The sequence below is a fragment of the Eptatretus burgeri genome, chromosome 12 (assembly GCF_056783735.1).
Source record: "Eptatretus burgeri isolate ZD-2024b chromosome 12, Ebu_testis_v1, whole genome shotgun sequence".
In the NCBI taxonomy this organism is placed as follows: Eukaryota; Metazoa; Chordata; class Myxini; order Myxiniformes; family Myxinidae; genus Eptatretus; species Eptatretus burgeri.
In genome coordinates, this window is record NC_140972.1 from 77344078 (window position 1) to 77367917 (window position 23840).

General features: G+C 43.6%; 2 protein-coding genes across 4 annotated transcripts in view; one reads left to right on the top strand and one right to left on the bottom strand.

Annotated features, from left to right (window-relative positions):
• Window positions 1-13917, bottom strand: part of NDUFA10 (NADH:ubiquinone oxidoreductase subunit A10) — a 34436-nt gene extending 20519 nt beyond the window's left edge. The window contains exons 1-4 of the mRNA XM_085848615.1: window positions 13728-13917; window positions 9156-9324; window positions 5104-5319; window positions 142-228 (exon numbers count right to left, since the gene is read on the bottom strand). Of these exons, the coding sequence (XP_085704741.1) occupies window positions 142-228; window positions 5104-5319; window positions 9156-9324; window positions 13728-13811 (556 nt within the window). The 5' untranslated portion in view covers window positions 13812-13917. The remainder of the gene's footprint in view (window positions 1-141; window positions 229-5103; window positions 5320-9155; window positions 9325-13727) is intronic.
• LOC147015954 (uncharacterized) overlaps window positions 1-23840 on the top strand; it is an 87719-nt gene that overhangs the window by 18348 nt on the left and 45531 nt on the right. For all 3 annotated transcript variants that reach the window (XM_085848618.1, XM_085848620.1, XM_085848619.1), the window contains 4 exons: window positions 6895-7006; window positions 10710-10795; window positions 17083-17200; window positions 18057-18158. In XM_085848618.1, coding sequence (XP_085704744.1) covers window positions 18125-18158 — 34 coding nt within the window. In that variant the 5' untranslated portion in view covers window positions 6895-7006; window positions 10710-10795; window positions 17083-17200; window positions 18057-18124. The remainder of the gene's footprint in view (window positions 1-6894; window positions 7007-10709; window positions 10796-17082; window positions 17201-18056; window positions 18159-23840) is intronic.

The window sequence follows — 23840 nt, forward strand, 5'->3', positions numbered from 1 at the left end:
GACAGTCACATTAATAAAGAACTTGGATAGATTCCAAATGGCTTACAAGCTTTCTCTTCGGCTGTCAGAGGCAGTTACAAAAAGCAAATCACAAAAATGTTGAGTCAGCATGAAAAATACCGGGTGAGCTATTGTACGCACATTCTTTCCTGATGTATCTTTGCTTGTACATTGCCTCCAAGAAGACAAAGTCGCTGTAAGGAGAACGTTCAAGCACGACTCCCTGGCCTTCGTAGGAATGAAGAATACATAAAGGTTAGAAACAAGTCATTATCACCATCAATATCCTGTGGCAATCAATGTAATCCACCTCAAAAACAAAAAACAAAAAAAAAACATTGCATCAGAGAAAGGAACCAAATTAGGTAGATTTCTTGTTTTGGGAGGCATAATAAAAAGAAGAGAATGGCACTCGTCAACATCAACCGACATGCCTCCGCCCACATTATTACATCATCACGGTATTTTCCGGTAAATAAACCGCGGCCGTGTATTAACCGCACCCCAGTTTTTCACCCTCAAAATAAATGAATATATTGATCATTTTATTTTCTGATCTACATCTAAATACTGTTGCGAATTCGCGCCCGCCGGCGTGCGAGCGGCCACGTAACTCGAATCGCGGCACGTCGCCCACCGGACGGACAATTCCGTCGTGACCCTCTCGGACTAACGCCGGGAACTAGTCATGGGTGGGCCTTTCGGCCTCACCACGATCGTGCCAATCAGCCCCCCGCGTGGGATAGGGTTGTTCGCCAAATTCGACCTACCTAAGTACCCACACGGAGGGTAGACTGGGCGATCGCACCTCGCCGCAGGTCGACTCCGGACTCGGGCCACTTTAAGCGACCCGTTCCGTACTATCGGGATAAGCGAGCGGTGTTATCGTCAACCTCGACGGTTCCGATTAATTATCGGGCGTATTTAGCCCACTACCAACCCTTTACGTGAAGTAAGATGGAGATTCAATTAAAGAAAAGACGAAGCAAAACGGGAAAAACAGTTCAACATAAGGCACATTTATTCCGCGGCACACGGATAGCACACATATACAATTACAACAATTATGCACCAAAAGCAATTGCAAAAGAAACACAACAATGCAGATCTACTACTGACTACGCGAGCACACGGCAACACTTACACAGTTTTACTTTACAGACGGCGCCGACAACACATATACTCAAAAGCAAAAGAAAGGGCCACCCTCAACGACAAGGGGACAGACGGGGCTGTGGGCCGAGACCGGGTGGAGCCTACCCGTCTTGTGATGAGCCGCAAATCCCGCGGCGGTGCCCCGACTCCGCGCTCCTCCGCGGGTTTCGTTGACACTGCTTGGAATGGGGTGGGAACGGGGCCCCCTTTCCGCACTATCTCAGCGCGGGGGGGGGGGGGAAGGGGGGAATTGTTGATGCTCTGGGGAGAGAGGATAGCTGGCTTGCTTGGGTCCCACGATGAGCGACTCCACTGCGACCTCGACCGCGCTCCCGGCTTCCCCTCTCTGCAGCTCCCCGACAGGCTCCGAACCCCGACAGACTCCGACCTCCTCCAGACCCGTCTTGACTGCTGCTGCCACACTCCGCCGCCGCCACACCTCTCCAACTCGCCCGAGCCCAAAACTGCGACCACCTCGAACTGCTTCCGACCCAAAACTGACTGACTGAATTCGCCCCGCGCTCGGCGCTTTATAGTACGGCAGGAGAACCCATATGCAAATTTCCGGATCAGGATGAGCTCGGGGGCGGAGCCACGTTCGCCCATTGGACGGAGGAAAAGTGGGTGTGAACCTCCCCTGATCCTCGAATTTGCATATATCAATTCTACTCCGCCGCGCCTGGAGGCGGGGCCAAATCGCCCCACGCTTAATGATTGGATGGAACAGAAGTGGGCGTGTATCATTCCTGATCCGACCTTTCCTCAGAAAGGCCGCTTTTTGCGCCCGCGGCTCAGCACGCTTCCCGCACGAGGCCAGGACAGCCTGACGCTCGGTGCCCACAAGCGGTGCGGGAATGGCGGCAGAAGGAGGAGAGGTGAAGGTGGTGGAGGGTTTATTGTGGCGGTGATGGCCATGGCGACGCTTGGAATGGCGGTGATGCGATGTTTACGTGAGCGAGCCGTGACGGTTAAGGTCGTGGCTGTTGGCGTTGTTGTTGTGAAGCGGCGTTGCGGTTGGTGGTTGTTGTGGGATGGCGGTTGAGACGTGGTTGGCTCAAAATAAAGATAGAACAGAAAAACGGCTATCTTAAAGAGTCGCAGCCCGAATGAATCACATTTATTCCCTCTAAACAACGGGTTTGGGCTAACTACACATGTACTTAGAGATATCTCACCTACAGGACCTGAATGGTGGTTTGCGAATTTCCTCAACCATAACAATACGTTTGTACATTAACTTTGTATGGAACAAAGTGATGGAGGTATCAACATGATTACTCCCATGTCTGCTTAATTTTATCTAACAGTCTTATTCTCATTTTCAAGAAGTTGAAGAGAGAGGAGTTTTTTCTTTTTTTTAATACTATAAAGAGGATTTTTTTTGTTCCTAGAAAAAGGAAGAAAAGGGATTCATACTGGTATCATACATATTTCTTGGCGATTTGTGGCCCTGAAAAGGACCGTTTGGGTTTGATGAAACTTTTCAGATAAACCCGAGGAAATCCTCGTCAATGCTTTCCTCATCGAAGACTGCACGTCACTCCTTGTCCGAATCAGGGTAGAGCAAGTCCCCATCACTGTCTACATCATTTGCAGCCTCCTCCTCCTCCTCCTCCCAAATGATGTCATCCTCTGTGCCTCTGTTGCAGATATCTATACCCGTGTATTAACCGCACACCCAACTTTTACCTTTTTTGTCGATAAAAAAGCGGTTTATACACTGGAAAATACGGGAATACAAAAAAAACACATAAAATAACACAATAACACAAAAAAAAAACTAACACAAGAAAAATTAAACAACAACAAAAAAACTAAACACAAGAAAACCCCGTTTTACCCCCTTTATAGGGGACACATCCAGATGGAGAGCACAACCCCCATGAGACCTTGCTGTCCTGATGCATCATACCAAATTTGGTCCACATCGATGGGGTAGTTCATGAGAAGGCGTTTTAGCCAATCAAATGTTAACGGAGGACACCGGGACACACACTATGAGCTTATATTTCGGAGAAATAACCTAATGAGAGTTCATCTAACATTACCCTGCACAGTCTAGATTAAAAAACAGGACATGGGTGGGGTTGGCGAGCAGCAAATTTGATTATCTGAGATGATGTAAAATGCTGTAATATTGTTGCGGAAATGGGCCATGAGTGGGTTATTAAATATAGGATTAGCCCAGATCCCCCCTTAAATGCATGTTTAGCCAGGTTGTTTGGTAATCGGACGTTACATGTGTGTCACAAGGTGTAGCAGGCGGTCCAGTGTTCATACAGTGGTGGTGTGTACCGAGAGGCGCCTTATTTTTCCTTCCCCCCTCCTAACCAGCCCCCACCCAGCGCCATGACAGTCAGTCAACAAGACGTGCCAGCAACCCATTGGCGGAGAGCTGCTGCAAACTCGAACGATGGACCAATCATGTGTCCCCAGAAGTGGTCCGAAAATCCCGCCCCAAAAAGGCAAGAGGAACTGCTTTGTCCTGTCTGGGATCTGCTTTATGAGGAGTGACTCGACGAGCTGTTCCTCCTTGGCGATGGACCCAGCGTGCAGGTCATCCCCGGGTTCATCGTGAGTCCAGCCACGGGGCCTCTGGCTGTTCTGACTCCCTGCGTGGCTGGACCACGTCTTTTCATCCCGCCGTTCCGCCTGCGGAGCCCAACACCCAGATTTGGCCTGGTCTTGGTACAGGCCAGGCCTGGATTCACATACTGGACCCTGTGAAAAACCAGTTGGAACACACCATAGATCTTTCTCTCTTGTGCCATCGACCTCCGAGGGGCTGGACACGCCGACGCTGCGTGGGGAGCTGTGCCGAAAGGACGTCGCCACCATCTTGCCACGCTGCATGCTCGAGCTGGGGGCTCGAATCTGACAACATCGGCTTGTCACGAGCCGCATTCGTGCCTTACACACTTTTCCTCTCGTCCATGAGGCACCACCAAGTACTCTGTGTCTTGTATGCATGTTGTCCAGGCCTAAGGTTTATTTTGCTAGGGCCCCCTTCAAAACCCATATCCGTAGCTCCCTAGATAAGAGCGGGTTATACATTAATTATCACATTGTCATGAATGCTTTGCTTGTCGTGTTCCTCGATGTTCCCCCAATAAATCCAGCCGATTCATTCGAAATTTGCCGCCTTGAATTTATTCGTGGCGCGCTAAGGAACAATCGCTCGATTTATATTTAAAACTAAACTGGCTACGGACTGTGGCAGACTTTGCTTGGCCTCTGATCAAACCCAGTCTGTAGAAGGGGTATATCCCCAACTGGCAAGGCACAGGGGTACTTTGGTATCGTGATCTGAGGCACGTGACCCGAGACCTGTGCCGAACTAGCTGGCGTTATAACCCTTGAGATGGCAGTGCTGTTGAATCTTCAACAATATGTCTAAATACTGCTGAATGGAAGGTTTTTGAAAGTGCCAATAAGACGATTTGTGTTCTACAGTGCTCAAGTATATAATTAAAATAAAATAAAGATTTTAATGGTTGTATAAGAAGACAAAAGTTTCCACGGTTGATGCAGCATCTTTTACACCACCTTGTTTAACATGTTACATTAGTTATTCGTGCCTGTTATTTGTGTCCTTTACGATGTCGCTAAAAACAGTAAGTTTCCTGTTTGGAATGATTTCAATTTTGTTTGACTGACAGACAGGCAGACAGAGTTAAAAAAAAAATTATCTCACTCCTCTCTGTGCATGTGCGATCGGGCCGAATTCAGAGCCAAAGTACTGCTAAACTGCAGATTAGTTTACCGATTCAGGTTTAAAATATATAATTCAATTGAAATCAAGTTGTTCCTCAATCAAAAACTGACGTTTGTAGACAAAGGACAGACAGACAGACAGACAGACAGACAGACAGACAGTAAACCAATTATTTAACCCTGCTTTTCGATTCGCACGTGTGGGATCATTAACAAATTAGAATGAGAACTTACCAGTGCTAAGCAGGTGCTCCAGAGCATCTGAGTACTGCATTATTCGCACATGGTACATCCACATCTGCAGGCGAAAAGAATTTCCATCTGGACTCTTGGGATCAGCGTAGAACTTTTCAAGACTGCAAGATCCATTGAATCGTGGGTCTAGCAGTGAACCATCACCAGTTTTGTGATCCCAGTAATGCACATCTGGTTCTGGTAGATGGAGCATACCTGCCAAAAACATGGAGCACAGTTGGAGCCACTACCATCCATTTTACAATCAGATATGTGAAAGTACAGTGGAGGGCTAAAACAGAAAAATCCAAAATGATCACAGCCCAAAGCCATACCATTTCATTCGTCACCAGTGATTGAAGCCAGCTCATCAAATAAAGGGTCTCGAAGGCCTGAAAATGGCCCGATCTCACATTTGTTCAAGATTCAATGGATAAGAATAAATATGAACAGTGTTTCAAGTCCAAAGCTATTGAATGGTCTACCAGACTCGGTGTTGTAAAGTCTTTGGGACTCGACCGGAGTTCGAACCGCCAACCTCCCAGACTCAGAGTGGATCCTCCAACCCGCTCTGAGTTAGAGGGTCTGTGGTTCAAACCGTGGCCAAGTTATATCACAGAATTTATAAACAGTACATGCTGCTTCCTTGCTTGATCGTCAGCATGAATAAAAATAGGACCAAGGGTCCTAAAGCTAATCTGGATCAGGAGCAAAAGTCACTTAAACCCCCCTCAGACCTCCTTCGACCCTGATTTTTTTTTTCTGCTATAAACAAATATTGGTATATCACGAGTGATGAAGGTTGTGGTCAAGTTTCATCGAAATTTTGTATGTAGTTTCGGAGAAGAGAGCAAATATCCATTTTGGGGGGGGGTAACCCCTCCCCCCTCGACCCCCCAGACTTCCTTAATGAGCGTAGATTTGATGCAGTGAATACACTTTCGTTTGGCATCAGATATGAAACGTGTGGTCAAGTGTCATCAAAATTGTGTGTTTGGTTCAAGCGATATGACTGAAGTGTTTTCAGACTCACTGACACCCACAGATACTGCTCGATCGCATAAATTCTAAATAGGAGCTAAATAGGATAGATCACAGACAATCAACCAAAGGATGGCAACCATTTCATTAGTATGATTGGGCTAATGAACTCATCCTGCTGCAAGGGAACTCACATTATTACTGCGTCGATGCAGCGGGTAGTGCTCAAGTTACGATACCCAGTGGACAGGAAGTGCGAAGAATGCGCAACTCATGAGTCTTCTTAAAGGCAGGGAGTGAGCATCCCCTTTTTAAGAAAGTGGGATGGGTGTTTTAGGTTGAATAATCACGGCAAAATAAAATTGCTTGGCAATGTTCGGAAGAGTTTTAAAAGAGAGTGACAAAGCATTATAAAAATGAAATTGTCACCGGAAAATAATATTATACTTCAAAGTGAGCCACGTTATTACAAAAAAAACAAAACAAAAAAACAGAAAACAGTACAATTTGGTGAAAGCAGTTAAAAAGAAAAGTTTAAGCTTGGCACAACATCAACCCCAGCCACAGCGAGCAATAATTCCACATTGTCTGACAATTGTTACATAATGTTACTAAACTCTTGAATGGAGAAAATAATTGGCTAGGTCAAAGGTGATATTGTAAGCACAACGGCAGGGCATGCATGATAAAAGTAGCAAGAAACAACAAATTATACACAATCAGCTATTTCAGAGAAATTGTATGAAAGCAATAAAAAGATACTGCATCAGTTTAACTTTTGAAAATTTAAAGTGCATCTTCTATTTGCAGGCCCAGTTTCAGCCAACTTCGGGAAACACATGCATTTCAGATTCCATGTTTATCGACCCGAGTTCAGCCTGTGAATCAAAGGATTGAGGAAAATACAATTCCACCGCACATGGTAAGTGTTGGACATTCAAGAAAAACCTTGTTCCATGAACCGATGCAGAGTTTATAAGGCTGTATGTCCATCAACTTCAGCACAACAATGACTCCTGCCATTCAACTCAGTCGAGTTGAATTTTGACAAAAGTAAACTGGTCCAGAGACCAAAAAAATAATTAACACAAGTATATCAAAGGAATCATTAGGCTTGAACGTGTACAGTGCCTTCAGAAAGTATTCACACCCCCTTCACTTTTTCACATTTTGTTGTGTTACAGCCTGAATTTAAAATAAGCCTGGTGTGGCTCAGTGGTTAAAGCGGTGGCTTGGGATCCTTGTGGTCCTGAGTTTGATCCCCGCTGGCCGCTGAGTTAGCATCATCAGGATGACTCAGCCTGTCATCCTTCCGAAGGTCGGTGAAATGAGCACCAGTATACTAGTAATTATCCCTGCAGGGTCGAAGGTGACTAAAGGGTTAGCGTCAGGAAGGGCATCCGGCCGTAAAAACATTGCCACAAGAAAGGGTACCATGATTGGAGCCTGCAAAAAGCAGACCCCTGCTCAGGGATAAAGGCTTTCAAATGGTGTGATGATGACAGCCTGAATTTAAAGTTGATTGAATTTAAAATTTTTGTCACCGATCCACACAAAATGTCCCATAATGTCAAAGTGAAAACATGCTTTTAGAAATTTTCAACCACCAGAGTCAATACTTTGTAGAAGCGCCTTTGGTAGTGATTACAGCTTCGAGTCTTCTTGGGTATGCCTGTATTAGCTTTGCAGATCGAGATTTGGAGATCGTCTCCCATTCCACCTTGCAGATTTGCTCAAACTCTATCAAGTTGGATGGGGAGCATCAGTGAACAACAATCTTCAAGTCTTTCCACAGATTCTCAATGGGATTCAAGGCTTTGGCTGGGACACTCAACAACTTTCACATTCTTGTTCTGAAGCCATTGCAGTGTTGCTTTGGCTGTATGCTTGGGGTCATTGTCCTGTTGGAACGTCAATCTTCACTGCAGTCCAATGTCTTTTGCACTTTTCCTCAAGGATTCCCTGTATTTGGCTCCATTCATTGTTCCCTCTATCCTTACAACTCTCCCAGTCCCTGCTGCTGAAAAGCATCCCCATAGCATGATGCTGCCACCACCATGCTTAATGGTAGGGATGTTGTTGGATGGGTGATGAGCTGTGCTCAGTTTCCACCAGACATAGTGTTTTGGATTCAGGCCTAAAAGGTCAATTTTTGTCTCATCAAACCATGAGGCAAAATATTCTGTGCTCTCAGTCCTTCACGTGACTTTTTGCAAACTCCAGGCGTGCTGTCATGTGCCTTTTTCTCAGTGGTGGCGTCCGTCTGGCCACTCTCCAAGAAAGCCTAGACTTGTGAAGTGCTGCAGAGACCGTTATCCTTCCGGCAGGTTCCCCCATCTCAGCCAAGGAAATCTGTAGTTCTATCAGAGTGGTCATTGGGTTCTTGGTCACCTCCCAGACCAAGGTCCTTCTTGTCCTGTTGCTCAGTTTGGTCAGTTGGCCAGCTCTCGGAAGAGTCTGGGTAGTTCCATATTCTTTCCATTTCCTAATGATGGAGCTCACTGTGCTCTTGGGAACTTTCAACACTCTAGAAATTGTTTTATACCATTCCCCAGATCTATGCCTCCTCACAATTATATCTCAGATTTCTTCAGGCAGTTCCTTGGACTTAATGGTGGAGTTTCTGCTCTGCCATGCACTGTCAACTGTGGGACCTTATATAGAAAGGTGTGTTTCTTTCTAAACAACGTCCAATCAATTGAATTTGCCACAGGTTGATTCTAATCAAGTTGAAGAGATATCTCAAGGAAGATCAAAGGAAATTGGATGCACCTGAGCTCAATTTGGAGCGTCATAGAAAGGGGTTGAACACTAATTGATGCAAGACATTTAAGGTTTTCATTTTTGATGAATTTGTGAAAATTTCTGAAAACGTATTCACTTTGTCATTAATGGGGTATTTTGTGTCGATCAGTGACAAAAAAAAAAAAATTTAATGTTCAATTCAGGCTGTAACACAACAAAATGTGAAAAAGTCAAGGAGTGTGAATATTTTCTGAAGGCATTGTAATCCTGAGACCTCAAAGGAGAAAATATTGATTACTTTAATACAACATCGACAAATCACCCACCAAGCTGTTCTGCCAAGTTCTTTGCAACAAATCCTTTTCCACATTTGAGGTTCCCATCTATCGTGATGATCTTGCTGTTCTTATCGAATCGTTTGGTCGATCTTTCTCCCAAGAAGTACGCCAGCCAGCCATATTCCAGGTTTGCTCTGCTACTTGAATGCAAGTGAGCCTGGAGTGGGGTGGGAAGTCAATCAGATAAGGAAATGAAAGTGTTCTCTTTTCATTCTTGGAACAAAAATTGAACAAAAAGAGAAAAAATGTTTGTTAATGTACATTTTTGCATGTACAGGTCACCGCTATGTGCATCAGAGCTGCAGGAATTAAGAGAATGTCGGAAACCCAAATTAGCAGCAACCACATATCACACCGAGTAATTTGACTCACAAGAAGAGAAACGAGCAGTTCAGATGTGATCTTTATTTCAAACTGTTTAATCACTGCGGTCATTAATGTGATGATAAACAAAAGACAGCAAGCAGCTTTCAGAAGAGGAGGTGCTAGAGATCAAATCACAAATCTGAGATGGATCATGGAAAAAGCAAGGGAATATCAAAGGAGGTGCTCATCTGTTTTATAGATTAGTGATAGGGTTACCCAGCTTTGCCGCGCAATGCCGAGTCCCTGCTCCCACCCTTTCCCCTTCCTTTCATCATTTTCATTTCCCACAAATCATTTCATCCTTATCACACACCCAAACTATCCACAAAGTTTTGTCCGAATCCGTCCATAACCTTTTGAGATAACATGCTATCTATAGCTTTTGGCTCGATCACTAAAAATTTATAGTATCCGGACCCAGATCTTCAAAGTCAAATCAATTTGTCCTGATCACACACCCAACCTCTCCACCAAGTTTCATCTGAATCCGTCCATAACTGAGATATCCTGCTCATGGACAGACACAGAGACAGAGACAGAGACAGAGACAGACAAACAGACAGGGGTGAAAACATAACTGCCATCCACCTTAGGTGGTGGAGGGAACAATCAAATCAGTGCTTGAAGAAATTAAACCACCACATATATTAGAAGCGCTGATGCTAAAACAGAAACTGTCATACTTTGGACACATTATGCCGTAGATAATGAAAGTCTTGAGACATCAACCATGCTGGCTGGCTGGGTATGGTTGAGGGAAGAAGAAAAGGCAGACCTTGTATGTGCTGGATGGATAGGGTAAAGGCTGCAACCAAGCTGTCTCTACCAGAACTCCGAGAACCAGTGCAGGATAGGGATGTTTGGAGAAATCCGATCATGAATGTCAACAGAAGTCAGACACGATTTAATGGAACTGGATAACTAAACAAAAGACTCGTAGAATTTCACAAGCCAGCCACACAAAAGTGCAAACTGATGTTTATGGAGGCCAGATCAAACCCAATTTACCCATGCGTGGACGGATGGGAACGAGTCAGTAGGAACAGAATAAAACTAAATAAAAACATCTATTCACAGGAAAAGCAAAAAATAAATAAATAAATAAAGGACTGAGATGATGATGATGATGATGATGATGATGATGATGATGATGATGTGAGGCCTTCCCTCTTCCAGGTGCTGTCGACTCGTCTTGGTTCTGATGTGCAAGCTGGCATTTCCTTCCACCCCCCCCCCTTACCCCCACACAAGACGGACTCGAGGTGGGTCACAAAATGGCTCAGGATCCGGGCAACTTCGCTCCCCTTCATATTTAGAACCCAGTCTGTTCTAAATATTAGAACTAAATATTAAATCTAAATATGTTCTAAGCAGTCTGTCATCCCAGGCTGAACAGCTTGTTGAAGGACTTTGAAAAATCTCATGCGGAGTCTGGCAGAAAACCCAGTGCAGAAGGTCGTGCGGACTGCATGAAGATCCAATGCAAAATAAACGTTGGCCACTTCGGGCAGCGTAATTAAAACGACTCCACATGACGTCAGTCCTCTCCCTCATTACCTCACGAGGTCTGGAGGGGACTCTGTTATACTCTTATAATTGCTTGCCTTGCCCCCTGCACCATTTTTGTGCTAATATTAAACAACCCCACAAGTACACTGACTACGGTCGGTACAAATTTCAGGAATTTGATACTCGATCTATATATATATATATATATATATATATATATATATATATATATATATATATATATATATATATATATATATATATATATATATATATATATATATATATATATATATATATATATATATATATATATATATATATATACACATACACATACACACATATACAAGACCATTATTTTGTCTGTATTGCAGGAGTCCATATTATGGCAATAACAACTCAACCAAGCAAAGAGAAAGAACAGTCCATCGTTACTTTAAGACATGAAAGTCAGTCAATCCGGAAAATTTCAAGAACTTTGAAAGTTTCTTCAAGTGCAGTCGCAAAAACCTTCAAGCGCGATGATGAAACTGGCTCTCATGAGGACTGCCACAGGAAAGGAAGACCCAGATGTGCAGGCTGGCATTTCCTTCCACCTTGAGGATAAGTGTGACTGCAGAGGATAAGTTTATTAGAGTTACCAGCCTCAGAAATCGCCAATTAACTGCACCTCAGATTGCAGCCCAAGTAAATGCTTCATAGAGTTCAAGTAACAGACACATCTCAACATAAACTGTTCAGAGGAGACTGTGTGAATCAGGCCTTCATGGTCAAATTGCTGCAAAGAAACCACCACTGAAGGAGACCAAGAAGAAGAGACTTGCTTGGGCCAAGAAACACAAGCAATGGACATTAGATCGGTGGAAATCTGTCCTTTGGTCTGACGAGTCCAAATTTGAGATTTTTGGTTCCAATCGCCGTGTCTTTGTAAGATGCAGAGAAGGCGAACGGATGATCTCTGCATGTGTGGTTCCCACCGTGAAGCACGGAGGAGGAGGAGGTGTGATGATGGTGTGGGGTGCTTTGCTGGTGACACTGTCGGTGATTTATTTAGAATTCAAGGCACACTTAACCAGCATGGCTACCAGCAACATTCTGCAGCGAGATCGGGCGAGTGCTCGTCACACTCCACACGTTTCGATTTACCTGCCGATCACATCAAGTGCCTTCTGGTTGAATGGCTTGCATTAGCGGGAACAATCGTCTGGGTGGCAGACAGACGGTTGTTCTTTGCGGATTATGCGCTTTTACCGTGTGAGACATGATCCGTGACGATGCTCACTATAAAAGTCAGGAGGTGCGTCTGGTGTGTGCGTGTGATACAGTACTTGAAAAAAAAAATTAATCACTACCAATTGGCCTGACAAACCCGATGTACAAGCGATAATGGAGCTTAATGGAGCATTTGCATTCAAAGTTGACAGTCAAAGCATTTTAAGGACATCCAAGTAAGCTTCTGTTATATTTAATTCAACAAATTGACGATTGCAAAGATTAATGCCACAGCATCAACGACACATATCCCCTGCCAGTTGAATCACTTGCGCTGTCGAAACGGAAATGGTTAGAATAACACGGAGGGTTCCAAGGCTCACAGAAGTGACTGAAAGCAACAGAAGCAACTTCTCACGAGATGACATCATAAAGGTCGTTTGCAAGTCACGTGAACATCTTCACAAGCTTTCTCAAATAGAGTCTTAAAAACTGTGATCCTTCAAGGCTTTCTATTCTTACAGCTGAGTTTCACATGATCTGTAATATTTGCAGTTAACTGTCAATTTTGCAAATCAAAACGTAAGGGTTATTTTGCAGTCAAGCTCACTGGCAACATTACCCGTGTATTTTTGTCGATTTATTACTGCGACAACAGTTATTGAAGCCTGGTGTTGGCTTAATGGTTCGGGTGGTGAACTTGGGATCCGAGGATCCTGAGTTCACATCCCACTGGCTGTTGAATTAATACCAGGTGGGGTTGACTCTGCCTGTCATCCTTCCGAGGTCGGAAAAACGAGTACCAGCATGCTGGTATCCTGTGTCGGAGTGGCCACCCGTCCAGGATTGTACCCAATAGCCAAGGAGACTGCTTAGGAAGCACCAACGCTCTGCACAGAGTATGGTCCCAATGGATGGATGGAACGGTCATTGAAGCCTGGCGGTGGCTTCACGGTTAAGGTGGCTGCCGTAAGATCTTTGGGTCGCGAGTTTGAGCCAGTCTACCAATTAAATTAACACCAGGTGGGTTGATTCACCTCGTCATCCTTCCGAGGTTGGTAAAATGAGTACCAGCTTACTGGAAACAGAGGGGGAGGGGGGCACTGCATCAGCGGCACTGCGGTGCTCCCAGCAACGATGCAATCAGCAGGCACAGGCTGGATACGAAATTATATTAACTTTCGCCCTTTTAACTTGTACTACTTTTGGCACCAAAAATAAAATAGACGCACAAAAACAGTTGTGAATTTCAAGATGCCAAATAAAATGATGATGATCCCAACAACAATTAAATAAATACATCCGCCGATCGACATCAATTGGCTGCACATCACCACAGCCTACTTGGATCGTCACGGCATACGAGAGGGACCCTGGACTAAAAGAAAACAAAAAAATCCCCACAATAACCTTGAAAATCGTCAAAAACGTTCCCCTGTTTGTCGCTTCGGTAAATAGTTACTATCTTACCGCTTGCGGCCTGCAAATCGTCCCGAATAAAGTGGACCTGCACACCGCCGACAGGACGGGCCTCAGCAGACGAAGGGACACCATGAAAAACGATGCAAATGCTCACACTGTACTGACACTGTACATTGACTGAGGCGACAACCGGAAGTACAAAGGCAGGAACATGACAATAAATCACAGAACAATCTCTTTTTTTCTTTCTTTTTTATTATTATTATTATTTTTCAGACGTAGCGCATCCACATACTTCAGATTTTATGACTTACATCATTTTATTTACCTTTATAGACGAGCTACAAAACAGAGAGATAAATTTTAAAAAGAGCGATAGCTATCCTCGCTTTTCAGAACAATGATGGTACATCCCGTCAAAGGCGAAAGGGGCCACCAGCTATTTATTACGTATTCATAGAGTGGTCGGAGGAGAGTCTTTGGTACTTCGTGCACGAAGAGATACGGGATACAGGAAAAGTGCGGGGGCGATGGGGGCTTGAAAAATATGTTCGCGGTAGGGGGGAAATTGGGAGTTAATGGTGTGGAATGTATTTGTGCAAGCTTCGAGCTTCGACTCCGGGTAGTGGGGGTGTTATGAGTGTTCAAGGAGTCAAATAAACGTCCAAGTTTATTCAGTTCGCACGGTAATCAAACTCGGGCCTAACAAGGCTTCTGGCCGTGACCACTGACCTCGATACTAACTGGATTGCTTACCTAACGTTAATTGGTTGAGTAGTCTTGAAGCAACCGGAAGCACGCCATCCGCCATATTGCTCACCCACAACACAGGACATCCCCAATATGTCGACGCACATGAACTTGCTTTGTAATTTGTTCAGGAGTTTTCTAATTTGTTCAGGGTGTCGGTGATAGCTTGCCTACTCATCACCAAGGCAGGGTGGGATCTTTAAAGATCCCCAACTAATGCTACAGATGGGACGGCCCCCCATTTACCTTACGAACACTCCCATTCATTCGTTTTGGGTTTGGCTTTCCATTCTGTATGCATTTACAATATGTGCTACTAATAATAATATGCATCTTATCTAACTGTCCCAGTACCATGGAGTATAGTAGTACTCCATATAGAGGGATGATACGGGAAAAAAGCTCGAATGAGCAAAGATCCTTGTCCTCTTAATGATGACGTCATAAAAACGAATATGACGTCATTGTGATGTATCGGGTTTGCGATAAATTATATATCTGTGCTAATGCCCGGCTTGATTCCCGCAAACAAAATTCAAACTGCTTGCCTAGTTTTGGAGATAATGGGATAGGCGATTTCCATTAGCGCGATATTATGACGTCAACTTTTTTTCTAGGAAGAATTTCCAAAATCGGAGATGGTTACTGCCTGCGCGTGGGCTTTCTGCATATACATGGCAAGTTTCACTAAGATCCGACTAAAACTCTGGGTTGTGAAACAAAAAAAATGTCAAAAAATAGGAATGACGTCATAAAAATTGCTATGACATCATAGTGATGACATAATATGTGCGCTAATTCATCTCTGCTAATGCCCTGTTCGATTCCCGCAAACAGAATTCAAAAAGCTTGCCTAGTTTCGGAGAAATTTTTAAGGCGATTTCCATTAGCGGAGATATTTTGACGTCATAACCTTTTTTCTCGGAGGAATTTTCAAAATCGGAGATGGTTACTGTCTGCGCAGGGAATTTCTACATATATTTGCCAAGTTTCAGGAAGTTTCGATGAAAACTGTAGGCTGTGAAACAAATGAAACAAACAAACAAAAAATAGGAATGACGTCATAAAATTGATATGACGTCATAGTGATGTATCATATGTGCGGTAATTAATCTCTGCTCATGCCCTGTTCGATTTCCGCAAACAGAATTCAAAAAGCTTGCCTAGTTTCGGAGATAATTTTTTAGGCGATTTCCATTAGCGGAGATATTTTGACGTCATAACTTTTTTTTCTCGGAGGAATTTTCAAAATCGGAGATGGTTACTGTCTGCGCAGGGTATTTTTACATATATTTGCCAAGTTTCAGGAAGTTTCGATGAAAACTGTAGGCTGTGAAACAAATGAAACAAACAAACAAAAAATGTCAAAAAATAGGAATGACATCATAAAATTGATATGACGTCATAGTGATGTACCATATGTGCGGTAATTCATCTCTGCTAATGCCCTGTTCGATTCCCGCAAACAGAATTCAAAAAGCTTGCCTAGTTTCGGAGATAATTTTTTTTAGGCGATTTCCATTAGCGGAGATATTTTGACGTCATAACTTTTTTTTCTCGGAGGAATTTTCAAAATCGGAGATGGTTAGTGTCTGCGCAGGGTATTTTTACATATATGTGCTAAGTTTCAGGAAGTTTCGATGAAAACTGTAGGCTGTGAAACAAATGAAACAAACAAACAAAAAATGTCAAAAAATAGGAATGACGTCATAAAATTTGATATGACGTCATAGTGATGTATCATATGTGCGGTAATTCATCTCTGCTAATGCCCTGTTCGATTTCCGCAAACAAAATTCAAAAAGCTTGCCTAGTTTCTGAGATAATTTTTTAGGCGATTTCCATTAGCGGAGATATTTTGACGTCATAACTTTTTTTTCTCGGAGGAATTTTCAAAATCGGAGATGGTTACTGTCTGCGCAGGGTATTTCTACATATATGTGCCAAGTTTCAGGAAGTTTCGATGAAAACTGTAGGCTGTGAAACAAAAAAGTCTACAAGAACATCAACGTGAGTCAGACTTGGAGATCCTCCACGAGGATCTAAAGAAAATTATTTTCATCAGAATAGACTTTCTTTTGGAGTATTCTGACCACGACTAAAGGAGAATTTCGTTAATTCAAATATTCATTGGACTTTTTTTAAAAAGTAATTTTAATTAGTCGCTTTCTCTATTCATGTTGACCTTCAAACATAGTTTATCAAGATCTGTCCACAAGCACACACACACACACACACACACACACACACACACACACACACACACACACACACACACACACACACACACACACACACACACACACACACACACACACACACACACACACACACACACACACACACACACACACACACTAATTAAAATTGGCAACCGAACAAGATGTAATTGCTTTGTCTTTTTAACGAATTTACTGCATTTCGCAAAATATATTAATCAGGATAGGTTCTATTTCTCGAGATGTGTTTGTCTAATCTAATGGTCCGACAAGGTTAACTCAATCAATCAGACTGTTATTGTCATTCAAGAATAATTGGCATTTTGTTGTTTGACAATTTTCACCCAAAGGCACATGAGTCTCTGAGTTGTCCAGCCTGGGTTCGAATCTCGACCGACCTATAAACTGCCACAATGGTGTTTTTTGCATCCAAGGTGATACGTCAACTTGTGCGCAATCCTTCGAGTGGACGTTGAAACTGCGGGTGTCCCATCTGCTGGTATTAGTCGCTGGAAGATGAAGAGCCCATGGTGTTTTTGGTGTGAAGATTAGGTGAGCACATCTCCACCGGCACCCTCAACAAATTACAAATTCCAGGCCAAGTGTGCAGGGGCACTGCATCAATGACGCTGCCACACCTCGGTAATCATGCAAGTAGCAAGCTGAATTCAGAATTGAGTCTCAATGCAAAAATGCATTCATTAACGACCACCTATAGGTCTACACTAAAACACACTCTGAACATCTGCAGCACAGACTAGATGGGTGGGAATTGCCTTTAGGTCATCAATTCATTACTTAAAGGGGGGGGGAGAGGAGGGAGGGGGTAAAAAGAAAAATATAATTGAGAAACAGATGGGGGAAGAGGGAGAAGCAAGAGAACACTACCACATTTGCCTAAGTATTAGATATTTGGTCTTTTTCTGCATCTCCTGGGGTGTTTTTTAATGGTTGATCATGAGTGTACCGACCAGTAGGGGCCTACTATTATGAGCTAGGACCTGCAGCATCGGGGGTGAATATCCTGGATTATCATGAACTGCAGGATGCAGTGATGTATCAATTGCGTGCGCCGTCACTCCAATGGACATTAAACTGGGCGTCCCATCTGCGAGCTTTAGTGTGTGGACGTGAAAGATCCCAAGATGTCCTTCGCGAAGAGTAGTCGAGCTATCTGCCTAGGATCCCCCCAAAATTACAAATTCCTCCACACTCAGTTGAATATCTTGTGTTGGAGTGGCCACCTGTCCAGGATTGTAACGTCAAGTAAAGAAACTGTCTTGGCAGAACTGACTGTAGAGATAGAGCGTGCATGGCTGCATGGTGCACACGTCGGACATGGAATGTTTATTAACTTATAGTTTCATGGTGTTGCTCCTGTCTTTGTCTGATCCACTATATGCCCTAGAAACCAGGAATGTTGAGAGAAAATATTGACATGACCATTTGGAAACACCATGACCTGGAACAGTGTGGATGGATTGCGAACTCTGGTCTTGGGTCTGGCCCGGTAAGATGACATGGAAAAACATGGGCATTGGATGGGCATTAGCTTGTATTTTGGGCTTTGGAGGCCTTGACTTGGAACATTAGGGGCAGAGGATATAAACTGGGTTTCACCTGGAATGATGACCTGGGAATGGAGGCAAATCCAGCTGTGAAATACACGTGATTGAGGATGGCATAGTGAGCTGCTCCATTGTCTATCACAAGTTGGGCCCCAATCCAGGGTACTGTATATATTGTTGTGGAAATGATTCCTAGTGGGTTAAAGATGCTTAATATCGCGTAGTTATTTCCTTAAAGTGAATGTCTAGCCGGTGAAAAGTTATTGATTGTGATATTAGATATGTGTCACTTATGTAATCGTGAGACAATGTCCACCTTACCTTTTGTGTGTATCTCAAATTATCAACCCATTTGACCCCATTTTTGCCATTCTCACTTCTGTAAGCCATCCTAAATCTCTTTTTTAGTGTTTGGGTGGGTCTTCAGCCATAGTTTAGGTAGGAAAAGCCAGCTCCACCATCGGTGCCAATCCCACAGCAGCTAGACCATCATGTGCGGGTCAGCAAAGGGTCGCTCCACCACCCGGGCTGAATGGTGACAAATGGTGAGTGAGAGGGGAGGGACGCAAAGCATCATTGGTGATGTGTGTGGCAGAGCTTATAAAAGGTGAGGGTGAGAAAGATGACATTTTACTTTTGTTGTGGGATTGTGATGGAACAACATCGAAAAGATGTCATGATGGTAAATCATAAGAGGATTGTGGAATCATATTGTGACATCATAATGTGGTGTCATTCCTATGTACCTGTTTTTTTTTTTTTTTTGACATCTCATGTGGACTCAACCAAACCAGGCCAGGATTGAAGAAGGAGGAGGTGGGGGGGTGGGTGGGGATGAACACTGGACAGACTTTTTTTTTTTAATGTTTTTAGATCCTCATGGAGGATCTCGAAGTCTGACTCACGTTGTTGTTCTTGTGGACTTTTTTGTTTCACAGCCAACAGTTTTCATCGAAACTTCCTGAAACTTGGCATATACTCTATATGTAGAAATTCCCTGCGCAGACAGTAACCATCTCCGATTTTGAAAATTCCTCCGAGAAAAAAAGTTATGACGTCAAAATATCTCCGCTAATGGAAATCGGCTAAAAAATTATCTCCGAAACTCGGCAAGCTTTTTGAATTCTGTTTGCGGGAATCGAACAGGGCATTAGCAGAGATGAATTACCACACATGTGATACATCACTATGACGTCATATCAATTTTTATGCGGTCGTTCCTATTTTTTGACATTTTTTGTTTCACAACCCAGAGTTTTCATCGGATCTTCGTGAAACTTGCCCTGTATATGCAGAAAGCCAACGCACAGGTAGTAACCATGTCCGATTTTGGAAATTCTTCCTGGAAAAAAAGTTGACGTCATAATATCGCCGCTAATGGAAATCGCCGACACCATTATGTCCGAAACTAGCAAGCCGTTTGAATTTTGTTTGCGGGAATCAAGCCGGGCATTAGCACAGATAATTATTTATTGCAAACCTGATACATCACAATGACGTCATATTCGTTTTTATGTCGTCATCATTAAAAGGAGGAGGATCATAGCTCATTCGAGCTTATTAAAAAAAAATTGGCATCCACTTATCGGAGTGACATGATGAGATTTTTCCAGGATTCTTGATGGCAATCTTGAAATTCAACACTACTCAAGCTGGTGTCCTTCTCGATGATGTATCGAAGCGTAGTTAGGGGCCGACCCCTTCTCCAGGGTTCCTCAGGCTTTCAGAGTAGAACTTTCTTTGCAAGTTCTTCATTGTTGCATCACCTGACGAGCAAGGCGAAGGCGGCGGTCCTTCACAAAAGTAGAGGTGCGGGGCAAAGAACCGTACAGATTTCTGTTAGTGATATGGTCTTGCCATGAAACGTTCATAACTTTATGAAGCAATGGGTGTCGGTATCATTCAGTGATTTCTCCAATGCTTGGGTTGAGGTCCAAGATTCACAACCATTCTCAACTACAGTTTTTAAGACCCTTAGCTTACTCTGTCTGCGAACTGGAGATGTCCAAACTTTATCGAGGGCATGAACTACTGATCAAGCCTGAGCTTTTCTGCATTCCTAAGTCACGCTGTGTGTTGGTGTAGGAGCCGAGGTATTTAAAGTCATTCTCTCCCTCTCTATCGGACTTCCAGCGACAGTAAGTAGAGCACACTCAGCAGAATGTGCATACGCTTCGTCTTTTCAACATTGAGTAATCAGCCCAATAGACCTAGCAGCAGTCTTGACCTTATGAAGGAGAAGTTCAGCTTCGCTTAACATGTCTGAAAGGAGCGCTATGTCGACAGCAAGGTCAAGGTCAGATATCGATATGTGCTGTACTGGATGGCTGCTACTTTGATGCCGGGAGAGAGTTAAACCATCCCAGTCTTCAATCACAGTTCTTCGGGCATAGTCCAAGGCAACGGTAAACAGGTAAGGAGCGAGCAAGTCACCTTGATTTGGATGACCTTGACAATCAACTCAGGGATGCCATATGTGTGTGGAATTTGGAAAAGTTTATTCCTATCAATGGAGTCGAAGACTTTCCTGAAGTCCATGAAGGTGAGAGCAACCTCTTTTTGGGAGTTTACATACTTCCTCAATGATGTTCCTGAGAGCAAGGATCTGAGAAGATGACGATCCAAGGCAACGGTAAACAGGTAAGGAGCGAGCAAGTCACCTTGATTTGGATGACCTTGACAGTCAACTCAGGGATGCCATATGCGTGTGGAATTTGGAAAAGTTTATTCCTATCAATGGAGTCGAAGACTTTCCTGAAGTCCATGAAGGTGAGAGCAACCTCTTTTTGGGGGTTTACGTACTTCCTCAATGATGTTCCTGTGAGCAAGGATCTGAGAAGACGACGATCCAAGGGATCGATACCAATCTTATTCAGGTGTCGGGTCTTTTCGAACTCAAGACAAATTCTGTTAAGAAGGAGGTGATTGTAGATTTTTTTTTTCTTCTGTTGTTCGAGTTGAACTGACCCCACTGTAGTTTTCAGGAAGCGTCGTCCGGTATAATATGTTCGGTCCTCCAAAAGACTTTGCATTCAACAGATTAAGTGGGCTATCCTTGGAATGGTATGACTTTGTGAGGTTTAGAGTCGTGAGTTTGTGAAGTCGTGAAACAATGGGTGGGAATGGAACACGAGGTGAGGATGACCTTTCAAGCGTTATGCCTTCGCTCTATTGCCCTGATGAAGGGTGCATGCTCGAAACGTAGTCGGACCTCCATTCCCATGATCGGTTAACACACGTATCGGCTTCCAGTTGATATACAAACCCACTGTTGTATTGTTTCAGCAAAGTTTAAGACCCGAACCCTGACGGTATTTGATTTGTTTGCAAACAAAATCTCGCCTTGTGGAAAAGCAACGACCATGAGGGTTATGCCCTGGCCAAATTCCTTGAATTGGTGGACACCCCCTTTCACCTGCCTTGAGGTTTTCTAACCGCCACTGTGGTTTGTCAACAACCTGCAGCTTTGTCACCATCATTACTAATCGTATCATTAGGACTTGCCAAGCTATATACTCGTCCTTAATCACGGCTTTGATGAGGATACCAAGTTACTAGGTGGTTGAACCAGCTCGGTGCATGATCATGATGAACCTTGAACAGGTGTGGAACACGGATTGGTGAGTCACAATAACGGCAGGTGAGCTCGTTTTGCAAAAGGTACAAATCCTGGGGTCGTGTTGTCAATTGTTAAACTCAGACAACATGTCCGTGGGTCACTGATACACACGAGTTACATTGTTGGGAACGTGAGAAGGATCGAGTCCACAACGACGAGGAATTTGTTCATTCAATCATTCATTCATTTCGTGTGCAGCCTGTGGCTGCTGGTTCGCATCATTGCTGGGAGCGCGGCTGTGCCGCTGATGCAGTGCCCCCTGAAGGTTGGTGCAGGAATTTGTACTTTGTTCAGGCTGCCGGCGATAACTCGCCTACTCTTCAGGGAAGACGCAGTGGGATCTCTGACGTCCATCAACTAATACCGGGAGATAGGACGGGACGGGATGGGACGGGAAGTGACGGGACGGGACGACCGTTTAACGTCCACCTGAGGGACGGCACACACCTTGATGAGTCACCACGTGTGGTTTGTGAAACACCAGGATGGTAGTTTATTAGCTGGGTCGGGATTCGAACCCAGGATAGACAGGCTAGTAGTGAGTGTGCATACCTCCAGGTCTGGGACGATCTTCCCGCCATTTAATAACGAGGAATTAAAATTCCCATTTCACAAGAAATAAATATTTCAAGTCGGGTCAATATGCTGACTAACCCTAAAAAATTGCAACAAAACGTTTTATGGTGTTTTTCAGTAGTGTTTGGCCCAGAGAACAACATATCAAAAGTTGGCCAAAATTGGACCATCAGAAAGGGTGTAAATATGACGTCAAAAAAGATGGCCGCCATTAGAGCAAAATACCGAATATCTATGCATACCTTTGAAGCAAATAGTTTTCAACCACTTTAAAAGTGACAATTAACGATAAAACTTATTACCTTATAAGTACCAAAACAGGTGAGGTTGCTGGGAGTGTCCCAAAGTCACATCATGACGTCATTCATGACGTCATGATGTAATTTTATGTGATTTCATGGTAACTTCCAAATTTATGAAAACATGTTCACAATAATAGTTTTCATCCTGTTTGATGACCAGATGACATCATCAATTCAATGATGATGCCAAGATCGTGATGCCACAACCATACCTTTTACTAAGGCGCAGTCTTATACACACAAAAACAACAGCCATGGAGACCAATGTGTTCGATTTCTTTGAAATAAGCTGGGTAGTTGGTACCAAGGAAGTCATTCCAGTTGGGACACCCATGAATGATTTAGCAAAAAAAAGTCAGCATATTCGTCCTCGTTTTCATCTAAAATGGGTGCATGGTTCATATTTTCACAGTTGCCATCTTGGCAAGGTCCACGATCCCCTGTGCACTCAAGTCCGTACTTCTTACAACTACATCTAAGTGTGTTGCATCCAGCCGAGCAGTTGCAGTGAATCATATTGAGCAGAATATCAGGAACAGGGTTGTTGTCCATCATTACTGGTGTGAGTTTGTTCCCTTGAATGTCCCAGCCCCATTTTGTAATGGCCATGTTATCACTCCGGCCCATCCATACCATGACTTGAAGATAAGTTCGTCTTGAGTGCTGTTTTGTAGCTGAAGTTGTGGGGGGAAATCTCTCTGGCGTTACGAATGTCTTTGCTGTCGCCACTTTTTTGCAGAGGTAACTGTATCGCAATGATGCTAGAGAGTCAGACGTTTTCCCATTCAACAATGACACCATTGCCTTGCAGCCAGCACTTTCTACAGCATCTTGATCCGTATTTGGAGCACAGAAAATCTTTGAACAGGAATGCAAGACAGAATCACCTTTGATGAGTTTTTGGAACACTGATTTTTTTCCCAACCCCAAAGATTCTAGAAGTAGTATCACATCCAATAAAGGCATGGGCAAACAACAAATCAGTACAAACATCATCTCCGAGTAACTGCTTCAAAACCTTTATATTGTAGACATTTGGTTTCCCTTTGTCTGACCGAAAGTAAAGTTCTTTACTATCCATTTTCCCATGATAGAGAAGCAATATTAGAAGATGTGTATCTTCTCCG